A 12,103-nucleotide genomic window follows, 5' to 3' on the forward strand; every position below is an offset into this window, starting at 1 on the left:
GATTTTTATACACTAGCACAATGAAAGTAATCCTTTTTGGTCTGCTTGATACAAAGATTAAAGGCTACCAAGATACATAATTTTTAGTTTTTAAATATTTTAGCAGTATAAATCATGATTGATGGAAGGAATTTTTCAATTTTAGTCTCTAATTATTGATCTTAGACTTGCCTCTTGAGAGGAGCGTAATCCTACTCCATCTTATTTTATTTATTTAAATTAAGCTGTATTAATTAGAGTATACTTTTATTAAAGGAGGTTTATATGGATGGAGCAGTTCACATCCAATCTCAGACGACAGCTAAGAGCGATTGATTGATGGTAATGGCGATGGTAGCCACTAAGACCATTATATAAGATGGTCTTACCATCATAATCATTTGTTTGTTATTTTACGTGGTTGTCGTGAAAGTTTCTTCAGTCCGTTATAAATAGATATTGTAATTCTATTGCTTAAAGAAGTACAAGATCAATCAGGTTTAATTGAAATGAGGTTAGGCATCTTCAAACGAAAAAACGCAAAAAGTAATGAGAGAGCTGGATGACACAACCGTTCCTTGCTTCTCGAGTGCCAAGACTGATTGCCAAACTGCCCATTTTTGATAGTGAAGTTTTGGGCAACATGCAAACTTGGACTTCAAGGAGTGGCATCAGATTGAGTTGAATACGATATCAGGGACGTCATTTACATTCTGAGCCAACTCTTGAAATATTTTACACCAATGGACCAACAAATTCATGATCAACTAATTGAACTTTTTGGCATTTTCTGACTTGAATAGCCAGTTGTCTTATTGAAATTTCGCTTCATTTAACTGCTAAAGTTCTTGTGCGTTTTAGACAATGGGCCTCAGAAGTGAAAAAAAGCATAATATGATGAGTGTAAAAGCTTCTTTTATCTATCTTTGTAAGCAGCAATAAAGAAAGCCACAAATGCTTTGAAAAGAAAAAGAATATTCATGCCCATATAGAAGCCAGAATAAGCTTTAAATCATGATAGTTTGCACATGTCATTTTTGAAGAAAAATACAGGGATATATGCTAAAATTCATGGGATACAGATATACACATATTATGAGATTCATTATAAATTTGAGTGTTTTTTTGTGAGCAAATACAACAACTCCAAGTACTGCAAGTCAAGCTCTATATGTCCCTTATTCCAAGCATGGTCATGCAAGCGAAAATGCGCGGTCACCTGTCATTTGTTAAAGCTATCAGTCTACACCACCACTCCATGATGAACCTAAGGAATTTGTGTACACAAAAAATATTAAATTGAAAATGAGAAGAAACTGCTAAATAAATTATACGGAGAGGACATGCCACTCTGGAGCACTCTTCAACACCCCAGCCAGTCTTTAGTACTCAACAACATAATAAACACAACCTGTGGGAGCACCAATGCTTTTGCTTTGTAAAAATGGACGGTTGCTCCCATAATTCTATGCTAAAAAAGGTTGCTCATTTTACAGTGACAAAAAAGACAACTTTGTTTCAGAAACTAAGGCACCATGTACAGAAGGATGTCCCGGAACCTTGTTTGGTTCTGGGCTACCTTGAAGAAGAGCTGCTCTTTTAGGATTGAAGAGCAGGAGCTGTTGCATGTCCTTGGGGAGAACATTGAACACCACCTGAAGGTCTCCCTTCAGTTTCTGGCATGCCACTACTGAGTCTGCACTTCCACCTCCAGACTGCAGTAACTGAGAAAATGATATAACAGAAAACCAGTATGAGCATATTGTTTTGAGGTAGCATCCAGATAACAACGTCAGCCTGGTTACAGTAACAAAGTGAAGAACTGTATGATTCAAAGCAAATAGTTGACATTGTTTAGATAGAGCTGTTATAACAGTAATTACAAATAATGACAAAGAAAATTATTAAGGCAAGTCAGTAAGTTATAACAGTTAGAGTACAGTATGTTCTGAGCTCCAAAATCCTAATTCTGTGAATTGATTTATACCAGGTACTTAGGTTATAAATTTGTATTATATGCTGAACCTTTGCAATATGTTGAACTCAAAAGGTCAGAAAAATGTGGTACAGAAAAGAAAAAAAGAAAACAAAAAATAAAAAATAAAAAAAAAATAGATGTTTGCATTGGGGATGAGCATAAGATAGCAATGTTGGCAGATGATGCAGATACGCAGAAACTTGGAGAGGGTTTTGACCCTATTGGGTTTGGACCACAGGGACAGATGGCCATGCACCAACTGGCAGTTAGCTTAGTCATACTGCTTGAGTAAGTAATTCAAAAATGCCCAGATTTTATCTTCAGATATATAATCTGCATACACTACTGTATATGTCAATCACCTAGCAAAAATGAGGGCTAATTGTGTCAAGTGAGTTTGCTGGATGGGACTGTTGCATTGGGTTTGGGGGTTATGTCCAGGTGTTTGATAATGGAAGTAGTCCAATGACCAAATTGTTATATTAAGAAGATGAATGAAAACTCATCATCGACGATGTTGGAAAGACACTAGGATCATATATAAAGCCCATCTGCCTAAAAAATAATATATATAAAAGCAGAGGAAGTTGAATCAGTTCAACAAGTCATACAACTAGTTCATTAGAACAAAGCATGCCAGATAAAGGTGACAAATTAATAGTAATACAAAGTTGAGGCACAGAGTGACAAGGAAAAGAATCATTCTTATCCAACAGAAGTTATTTCATAAGCCCAGGTAAAATGTTCAATGTATTGTGATCTATTGACAACAAAATTATAATTACTAAGGAGCAAAATAAACAACATTACAACCACAAACAAATTAGTAAAAACCCATTGCTACCCTCCTCTCGATAATGAAGTTCTACCATCGCAGCCCACCACGCAGGCATGTAGGTTTTCATTCTTCATGTACATCAGTTAAGGGTTACAATGGACTTTATAATGGAGATCCATAAAATTGTTTGTTGTGACAGCATTACTTTAAGTGAAATTAGTTAAGTACAACAAGTATATTATTGCTATATTATTATTACAATGTATTAAATAAAAATTGATAAAACTGGATTGGTCGTTGATAAGTTTGAACAATGCCATAATACATTGGAGGAGAAGAATCTGAAAGTTACTTGCATACATGCACATTCAATTATGTGTTCAAAAACATGCATGCACACAAACAAAATGCAATCAAACTCTGTGGCCAGGGAAAATCAAGAATTATAAGTTATTACAGCTCTACCACAAAAGAAGGAGCCACAGAAAATGATTCCAATAAATCTATTATATGGTGAATAAGTATAAAACCCAATGCCCATGAAAACTATGATAAAATATGTGCATAAAATAAAAAAGGATTTAAGGCAAATTTGTGGTAAAACAAAAAAAAAAAAAGACTAATTAGAAATCTAGAACCAAATCACTGAAAGGAGCTAGGAAGTAACAAAGCTGAAATGTTTCAGCAATGGATAGAAGGATTTGAGATAGAATGGTTGTGTGCCTTAAGAGATAAAAGGTAAAAAAAAACCTACAAGAAGGAATGAAAAAGAGAAAAGGAAAAAAGAAGTTCTCAAAAAATATTGCACTTTGAACAAGTGGGAAAGCAAGAACTATAAGTTTTAACTACTTGACATCAGGCTTGTGGATTGTGACGACTCAATGCTTACTTTAAATTGATGAAAAAAGAGGTTATAAGAAAGCTTGGATTAGTGAACGGCCTTTTTAGCTTTGGTTGGTTGAGTGATAGGAAAACTTAGGACAGTTGTTCCCATTACCAAATATAATTGATATTCCTCCAACAAGTCCAAATCTGTTTTGTCAGGCATGATTACTTGCAAGAACTAAAATGTTGCTTGGCTGGACGGGCTGGAATAGTGGAATACAAGATTAAAAGGTAACTTTTTGCTCAATTTGAAAAAATTACCCTTGGCTAGTTTTGTAGATTTTGTCCAAATAGGAAAGAATGGTAGAGAGGTTTTGGCTGAATATAGAAGAATTAATGTGAGGCTCTTTTCCATTATTTCCCCAATGTATGCTCAAGCATGGGTAAGACCAATCTAAACCAGGATCGACCCAATATGATCCATCTTCTAGTTAGTTATGGTGTGCATTAGGTTGATGCATAGTGTGGGGTGGGCTTGGATGTTAGTATTTAATTATAAAATGTTCATGACATGGGAAAGCCCACCAAATTTCCCAAATATTATCCACTAGATCAAGGCATATTGTCTGCTCTGCTCTCCATTCTTTGCTATGACCATATAACGTTTACATGTAGTTTCCAAGCTCAAATCAAACCCAATGCCTAACTCAGCACCCACCATGACTAGCTAGAGGACAGCCCATATTGGTCATGAATCACATCACGCCTGCCCGTGCTTGAAAATGCATTGGAGGAAGGACAGAAGAGCACATAAATTCTTCCCCGCTTAGCCAGAATTACAAAACTAGCCAAGGGCAGTTTAGTCAAATAAAATAAAAGTTACCACTTAATCCACATAATCATGTCCGGAACAAATAAACTCCAACCAGATAGAATTCTTATTTTTTACAAGATAACAATTATACTTCAGAATAGAAGTAGCCATGGAATGCTGATCCACCTCTCGATTCGAGAAATCCAGCGAAACAGGGGAGAGGGAGAAGGAAAGGAAAAGACAGAGAGGGAGAGAGAAAGGGAGGGAGGGAGTGGCCTTTCGATCCCTCTCTCCTCCACCCCTGTTTTTGTACAACAGGAGGAGAGAGGGTTCGAAAGACCTCTGCCTCTGTCCCTTCCTCTCCCTCTCCCTCCATTCCTCTCTATCTCTTTTCAGTGAAATAGAGGCTCCGCTTTTGTTTTCATGTGACCGGAGGGGTGGGGGGCTTGAAAGCCCTCTCTCTTTCTCTCTCTCTCTCTCTCTTCCTCCCTCCCTCACCAGCTCTGACTGTGCCGGTACAAACCTAGAATGGAACGGCATGATACTGTACCATACTATCAGAAAACTGGTATGGGTCCTGATACTATCACAAAATACCTTAGAAATAGTTATTCCAGGTTTCTCCTATCCCTCAACAAAATGCAGTCTAATCTGAAACTAAATGAGATCTATATGATTAGCTAGCTTGAATTAAGAAGGGCATGAGGCTTGCTGGGTTTTGTCAGCATGAGAAAAACCTAAATGGAAATATAAAATATCTTATTTTGCCTCTTAGTCTCCAAACTCCATTGGTTTTACTTCACCAACTGTCCAAAATCAAAAGTCATCACAATAGTAAGTGCCATCAATCAGTTTTCACTACTTCCAACAAGCCTTTTATAATCTCTGCCAGGGTGACATATTACTTACATGTAGCAAAGCAACTCAAGCATACTCTGATTTTATTTGACACAATCCTTTAGCTTCTTCAACAATATGCCATCACTCCATTGATCAGAAAAATTATTTATTAACAAATACATAAAAGTATAGATCAGAAAACAGAACAGCATGTCTAAAAAAACCAAAGCGCGATCATGAAAAATCAGGCAAACAACCATTTTCTTTTCTAACCATCAATGGTTCAGGTACTCCTTGACTCTGCTATACATCCAGATGAATCATATTCGCTTTCCCTTACATCCAGGAATCACCTAAAAACTATTAACAAAGAGCCAGCTGTATGATGGCCCACTGCCTCTATAACATTTATAAGCTAAAAACATATCATGACCATGTAATCTTCGGCCAGATTCACTTCTGAATGCTAAGGTTAAATGTGGAGAAATTTGTAGCTAATTTGCTTTTACTATGAGGTGCCAACTGGTCAAGTTGGTAAAGTCTATTGTGTTGCTACAAGAGACCTAGGTTTGAGTCTACCCTCACTCTAGCAATCAGCTGGCTTCCACACACACACACACACACACACACACACACATATATATATATAAAAGTATTCAAAGTCCAGAGTTCAGATGCATCTGGACTCTGCGGCCTCTGGCATGAGAATGGATTCCAGAAACGTTTGCCATTTTTCTTAAACCATTACATGTGAGTATAAGGAATACCAATTGCTAAAAGAAACCAGGCAATGTGACTCTACATTTTCCTAAAGTGCATTGTGTGATTCATGTCCAAAAATGTAAATAAATAAATAAATAAGTATTTTGGTTCCCTCTGCCTGACTGTAGCAGCATGCTAAGCTCCAATGACTTCATGAGTATATTTGGCGCCAATAACCTCTCTACTTTCCTATCAAGAGTTTCAATTAGGACAATATCTAAAAATCATGTCCATGAAAAGGGGAGAAGGAGGGGCGGGTGGGGGAGGGGAGTTTCCTACGTGCGCCTTACCTTGTCAAAAAGGAAAATAAGGGCATCATTAATTACGTTGGAGGATCACAACCACATCCATATGTGGTAAACTCTTACATGTATTGCACATGTTAGACTCTCATTATATTTACTATCTAAATACTGGTAAAGTAAAACATATATCACACATGCTAATTTTATTAATATAGAAGATGACAATCACTTAAGCAAGTGAAACTTAAAACTACTAAATGTTTTAATGTGCCTAAGTTGATTAAAAATATCCTCAGCATTTAAATGACTACTGCTTAAATTATTTAAGCACTATGTAGATATTCAAGAATCTGCTAAAGAAATTATGCAATCATATTCTCATAACTTTAACAACCCTAAAAACCCTTCTACAGTTCTACCTCATAGGCAGAAATTAGCATGACCTTCACCCAAGGACATATAAAGCTGCTAATGATAAGACAACCAATGAGAGAAGCTAAAGCTAACCATATATAGTACAATTTACCAAAAGATTAAAGATGCAGATATTCCATAAAAGCTAGTACTTAGAAGCACAAAGCGAATAAAACACAAACTGAAGGACCCTAGAGTTTGAGGAAGGTGATAGGCAAAACTCCATGAACTCTACTGGTAAAGGTGTACTACTCATGAAATGAAATGAGTATTCCAAGTTCTTTCCAACAAAAAAGATCTGGAAGAGAGGGGGAAAATCTCGAAAGGAAACATACAAGAGAATGCTTCCACCAAAACATCGTAGCAAAGTCACGATCAAGCTAAAAAAAGATGGATCATGAATAAAAGAGAGGACAGGGGTGTTATCTAAGTTTTCTGACTCCAGACAGCCTCGCTGGAATGACATGAATAAAACCTCATCAATTAATGATGGATAATGGGGCTCAGGGTAAAGCAACACAAAATAAAGTTATGGAAGGTGAAAAATTCAGGGGGGAAAAAGAAAAAGGGACAGTATTAAGAAAAACAAAGATGATACCAGTTTTTCTTTTTTTGGTGGCTATCCGCTTGGACACAGAGCCTGCAAATCATCTTGGGATCTTCTCTTGTTGGTAAAAGAACACAAGATGTCCTGGTTGAGACAGTTGGCCGCTTTCTACATATCCTACTAAATCCTATAAATAATCTTAATCGACTTCCTTAACATTAGTTTGTAACAAAATGAAAATTAACTGCTCAGCTAAAGATTCAACCTCCTCAAATTACTCTCTTTTACAGTCACTATTGATTCCACCAACTAAACCACAAAAAACTTAATAAAACTCCCATGAGCAGGTAACCCCACCCCCCACCAAACAGGAGAAAAAAGGACAAAACACACTTTAAACTGCACAAGACACTCATATACCTGAAATCTGCACCACTATATAAAGAAAACTCTTGGAGCTGGGCACATGAATCTGGACTCCAGAAGTACCCATACTTTTTAAACTTTCTGCTGAGATGATTAACTTAGTGGAGAGTATGATAGAAACCAATCGTGATAATATTTCATCAACTAGACTCACGCTCTAAACACATGTGGGCACGCAAAGCTGGACTCTTGAAGCACACAAAGTCAGACTCTAGACGTCTTGCACTTCTTTTTCTTCTTAGGAAAAAGCTCCCAGACCTCGTCTATTCCCTCCCCTTTCTTGACAGGCATGTGCATGTAACACGTACAAGATATCCTAAGGATATTTGGATCGTTAATGCCAACAAAAACTCCTAAATTTTAACCATACTCGACTAAAGCAGCTTTCCTCGACTAGCAAGTAAAATTGATTAAAAGAAGCATCGCAACATCTATGCACATGCCCCTCTACTTTTATTACAGTAGACATGGAATAAAAAAATCCACCAAAACTAGACACAACTAATTAATACTTGTAATAGTCCTAGCCTAAAAGGTTTTGACACTTAGACTGGCAAAATATCAATTCATGGTCTTCAACATTAACTAATGGTTGTAATACATTCTAAGAGGCCATGCAAGTGTATTGCTCAATATTGCTGATACACACTTTACAATCAGCCAATGTACTACTATTTAGAAGCCTAGCTCCAATTTAGTCATAAAATAGCTAATATAGTCAAAAAAAAAAAAAAAGCATGCTGTTATATTTTCCTTATATCCGTACCACTTTGATTCTTCTTGTTCCCCTCCTTCCTATTCTTAGTTACCGAAAACAGGTTGGGTGTAGGTATAGGGAAGTAGGTCTCTTAAAAAGATTTAGCAAGAAAACACTTATGAAGCAAGTGCGGATGAGTTTTTGAGGAGATTCAGAATCAGATTCACCATCCTAAATGGAAGATTCCTACTACAATTTCCTACTCATATCCCCTTTCTTCATTTTTCCACTTTCAATCTCCTTTAGTTTTTTCTTCTCAGCCATACCTTCTTAGTAGCTTCTCCTAATCAAGCAGTTGATTATTGTTTGCTGTTTTTGTTGTATTCTTTCATCATTTTCCATTAAAATGATATGGTATCAATATTGACAGTATGTATCGAAGATTATAGTATCAAAAAGAATGAAAAATTGTTGATACCAACTGGTATAATCTAAACAATAGAACCAGCACGCACCAAAATTTGCCATACCGATCGGATATTGTATCATATTAGATGTAACATACCATACTGGTACCAGATCGTTACATAGTTTTGTACCATATCGACACTCAATATGACTCGCCATCTCATACCTCATATCGAAATAGGATGATACCAATATGAGATCCAGTACTGGGACGGTAAACCTTGACACACACTAATATAGAGAATATAAATGGCTTTGACATCTTGGCACCTGGACTAGTGCCAATTTTGCACTAGTATAGCAAGGTACTAAAGACACCGTCATGTTCCAGTGATTCATAAATCCATATTTTCCACCTCTTCTCTCTTCCCATTTTTGATTTTCTACCTCTACTAAGTGATTGTCTATGTCAAATCCTTAGTTGTGAAAATCAAGAGCAAGTTCAAAATGATTAGGAGTGCAGGTGCAAGGAAATGGATATTTAAAAAGCATTTTTATCATGGAAGCGGGTATGGTTCGAGTATCTTGGAGTTTTTGAAGTTGTTATGTTACCTGAGGTGGCAACTTTTTGCTACTAAGGTCAAATCTGCCTAGGAATTCAGGAGTTGCCATTGTCTAGGGCTAGAAGAGGCACGTTAACAATCTTCACCATGTCTTGTGACCATCGCATGCAGTTAATTGTGGGATAGGCACAAAAAAATATAGGCTTGCTACTCCTATGTACAAGGATGCAATATAAAAATTGTTTTAGTTGTCAAACATGGAAAGCATATGAGCCTGTTTTACCTTTTGAAGTACAAAGGTATAATGAGAGCTAGAGAGGAAACATTGTTAGGCAGAAGACAAGATAAGCATGTTATAGCATAGGTGTGACACCCCAATTTGGTAACTTCTGCTTTTTAAGTTTTTAGCAGCTATTCATTCTTTATTTGATACAAGATGGAGCAGAGAATAGACAGTTCATCAAATATTAAGTGAGGTCATTACCTGTAGTTCATCAAATATTAAGTGAGGTCATTACCTGTATCTCTCCAAGCAAATGCCGCTCGATAGCATTAAAGGAATCGACGATCTCCACCTCGGACATTTTGGATATAAGCTTGTGTATGTCAGTGTTTAGCCGGGCCTGCCTCCAAAGTCTTTGTTGTTCTTGTTCAACAGCAGCACGCTTTCTTTGGAACCATGGCATGAAATTGTGCCCTTCTAGAAAGCGCCTGGAATAAAAAACAATCAGCCCTAACCAGCATGAGATCAACGAGTCATGCCTGCAAGCAGAAACATCCAAAACAAGCAGGTTGATCGAATCCCTTGCAGGAACTGGGAACAATACCTGTACAAGCCCAGCCAATTAGACCTCATCCTTTTGGTTAGGAACTTCCCCGGACCTCTCGCGGCCAATCCATTGAGGAACTCATCAGCATGGAAAGGAGGCAGAGGTGGCAGCTCCACGAAAGGAGAGCTTCCGTCTGAAGGAGTGATGGCTCTCAAGTATGGCCCAAAGGGAGCAAGGAAGTTAGTCGTCAGCTCCAGGAAATGCCGCCGCAGGATCTCATTATTGACGACCGACATGGACTCCTCGATCCTTGGAGACATCCCCGCATCGATGAGCCTATTCAAAATTGCAGTGTCCGGCTTCATCGTTGCCGAATAGGTGCTCCAAACAGCTTCCCTGTGCTCCGTCATGAGGCAAAGAGGGCCCTCTCTCCTCCGCTTCATGGCATTCAGCAAATTGGAAGGAGAAAATTTGTTCAGCGAGAGCTGCTCGAGGTTGAGCCTTCCGGGCCTGGTGTTCGTCCCGGTGCTGGTGGAGGAGGAGCGCGAGGCTACCGGGAGCACGCGGGTGGAATTAGGGCTCGGGCTTCCCACCGAGACGACATGGGGGATGTTCTTGAGGGATTTCAAGAAGAAGAGATTGGTGACGCCGAGGACCATGGGAGGGAAAGCGTCGCCCTCGCGAAGGGAATTGATGCGGGCGAAGTCGGGGTCGTGGATGGTGAAGTAGGGACGGAAGTCGACGCTGCAGGGTAGGGGGGCGACCAGGCTGACAAGGGCGGCGACGGCCTCGGAGCACTGGGGAGGGGTGGAGGCGATGACGAGAATGGGCTCGCCGAGAAGCATTAGCTCCCAGAGGGTCCAGAGGTGGAGAAGGAGTCCACGGAACGCGGCGAAGAGGTCGGCGTCGTGGAAGAGGCCGTGGGGGACGGAGGGGTTGGTGGGGGGGAAGGGGGCGGCAGCGAGATCGTCGGGGGATGGGGGAAGGTGGACGCGGAGGGCGGCGGTGCCGATGGGGAGGTCCATGGGGGAACCCGGTGAGGGGGGAGGCCAGGCGGCGACGTGGGAGGCGACGAGGTCGAGGGCGGCGCGGCCGATGTCGAAGCAGAGGGGGCCGAGGATCTGCAATAGGAGCCGGAAGACGGAGGAATAGGGGTAGTGAGAGAGCACGACCACCGACTTCTGCTCCCCGCCGCGGGGGAGGCGCTCGTCCTGACGCTGTCGGTTGAAGACGTAGCCGTAGATAAAAGCGCCACCGGCGGGGAAGCGGAAGGAGAAGATGGAGTCGTGGATGGAGGAGCGATGGCGGGGATGGTGGTGGGACATGGAGTCGGGGAAGGAGGAGAAGGCGACGAGGAGCTGCTGGTCGGAGGGGAGGGAGTCCGGGGGGTAGAGCTCCTCCACCGTCTGCCCTTGCTCCAGGTCGAACCGGATCACGCAGAAGGCCAGCACCCATCGCCGGAGGGCGCTCGGGTTCGGGCTTGGGGGGCTTTGGCTCTCCTCGCACTTCGCCGATAGGGACGGGGACCGATTCATGGATCAAGATCCCTTCCCCTCCTTTCCTCTTCCTCCCTCCCTCCCCCGCTGCCAAAAGAAAATGCCAAGACCAATCTATCTACTAATTATCCATGCAATGTTCTCTACTAGTGTTCTATAACAAGAATTTGGGTCATTGTTTGGAATGGGAGAAGCTACGGGGATCGGTTTAGAGAAGAGGGAGGGACAGGGATCGGTGAGGAATTTGGAAACTGGGATAGTTGCGAGCCAGGATGAGGGGTGTGGGGAAGCGAATGTGCTGCTCTTTGCTTGGCACCGCTGTCACGACCTTGAGGGCATGAGGATGGATCACGTGCTGGTGGATTCCGTTTAGGTTTTGATCGTTCTTGTTTTGTCTGAGGATCCACTGAGATATGCACAACGGAACTACTCCGGCTCCTCGGCCTTCAAAGGGACGGACTGACGGTGCCGGGATCGCAGTGTCGGCTAGCCAGGGTCCTTTGCGCCCCGCACCGGGATATGAATTTACGGACAAGATAATGGTACGAGTTGCCAACCATA

The 12,103-nt window shown here is 40.7% G+C and overlaps 1 protein-coding gene across 1 annotated transcript; it reads right to left on the bottom strand.

The window, feature by feature from the left end:
• Positions 1–1,254: 1,254 nt before the first annotated feature.
• Positions 1,255–11,819, bottom strand: LOC105036254 (uncharacterized). The gene is made up of 3 exons (XM_010912014.4): positions 10,104–11,819; positions 9,795–9,987; positions 1,255–1,703 (listed from the first exon to the last, which is right to left on the bottom strand). The coding sequence occupies exons 1-3, from the start codon at positions 11,579–11,581 to the stop codon at positions 1,470–1,472; spliced, it is 1,905 nt and encodes a 634-aa protein (XP_010910316.1). The 5' UTR covers positions 11,582–11,819; the 3' UTR covers positions 1,255–1,469.
• Between the last annotated feature and the right edge of the window lie 284 nt (positions 11,820–12,103).

Source organism: Elaeis guineensis, chromosome 3 (genome assembly GCF_000442705.2).
Source record: "Elaeis guineensis isolate ETL-2024a chromosome 3, EG11, whole genome shotgun sequence".
Classification (NCBI taxonomy): Eukaryota; Viridiplantae; Streptophyta; class Magnoliopsida; order Arecales; family Arecaceae; genus Elaeis; species Elaeis guineensis.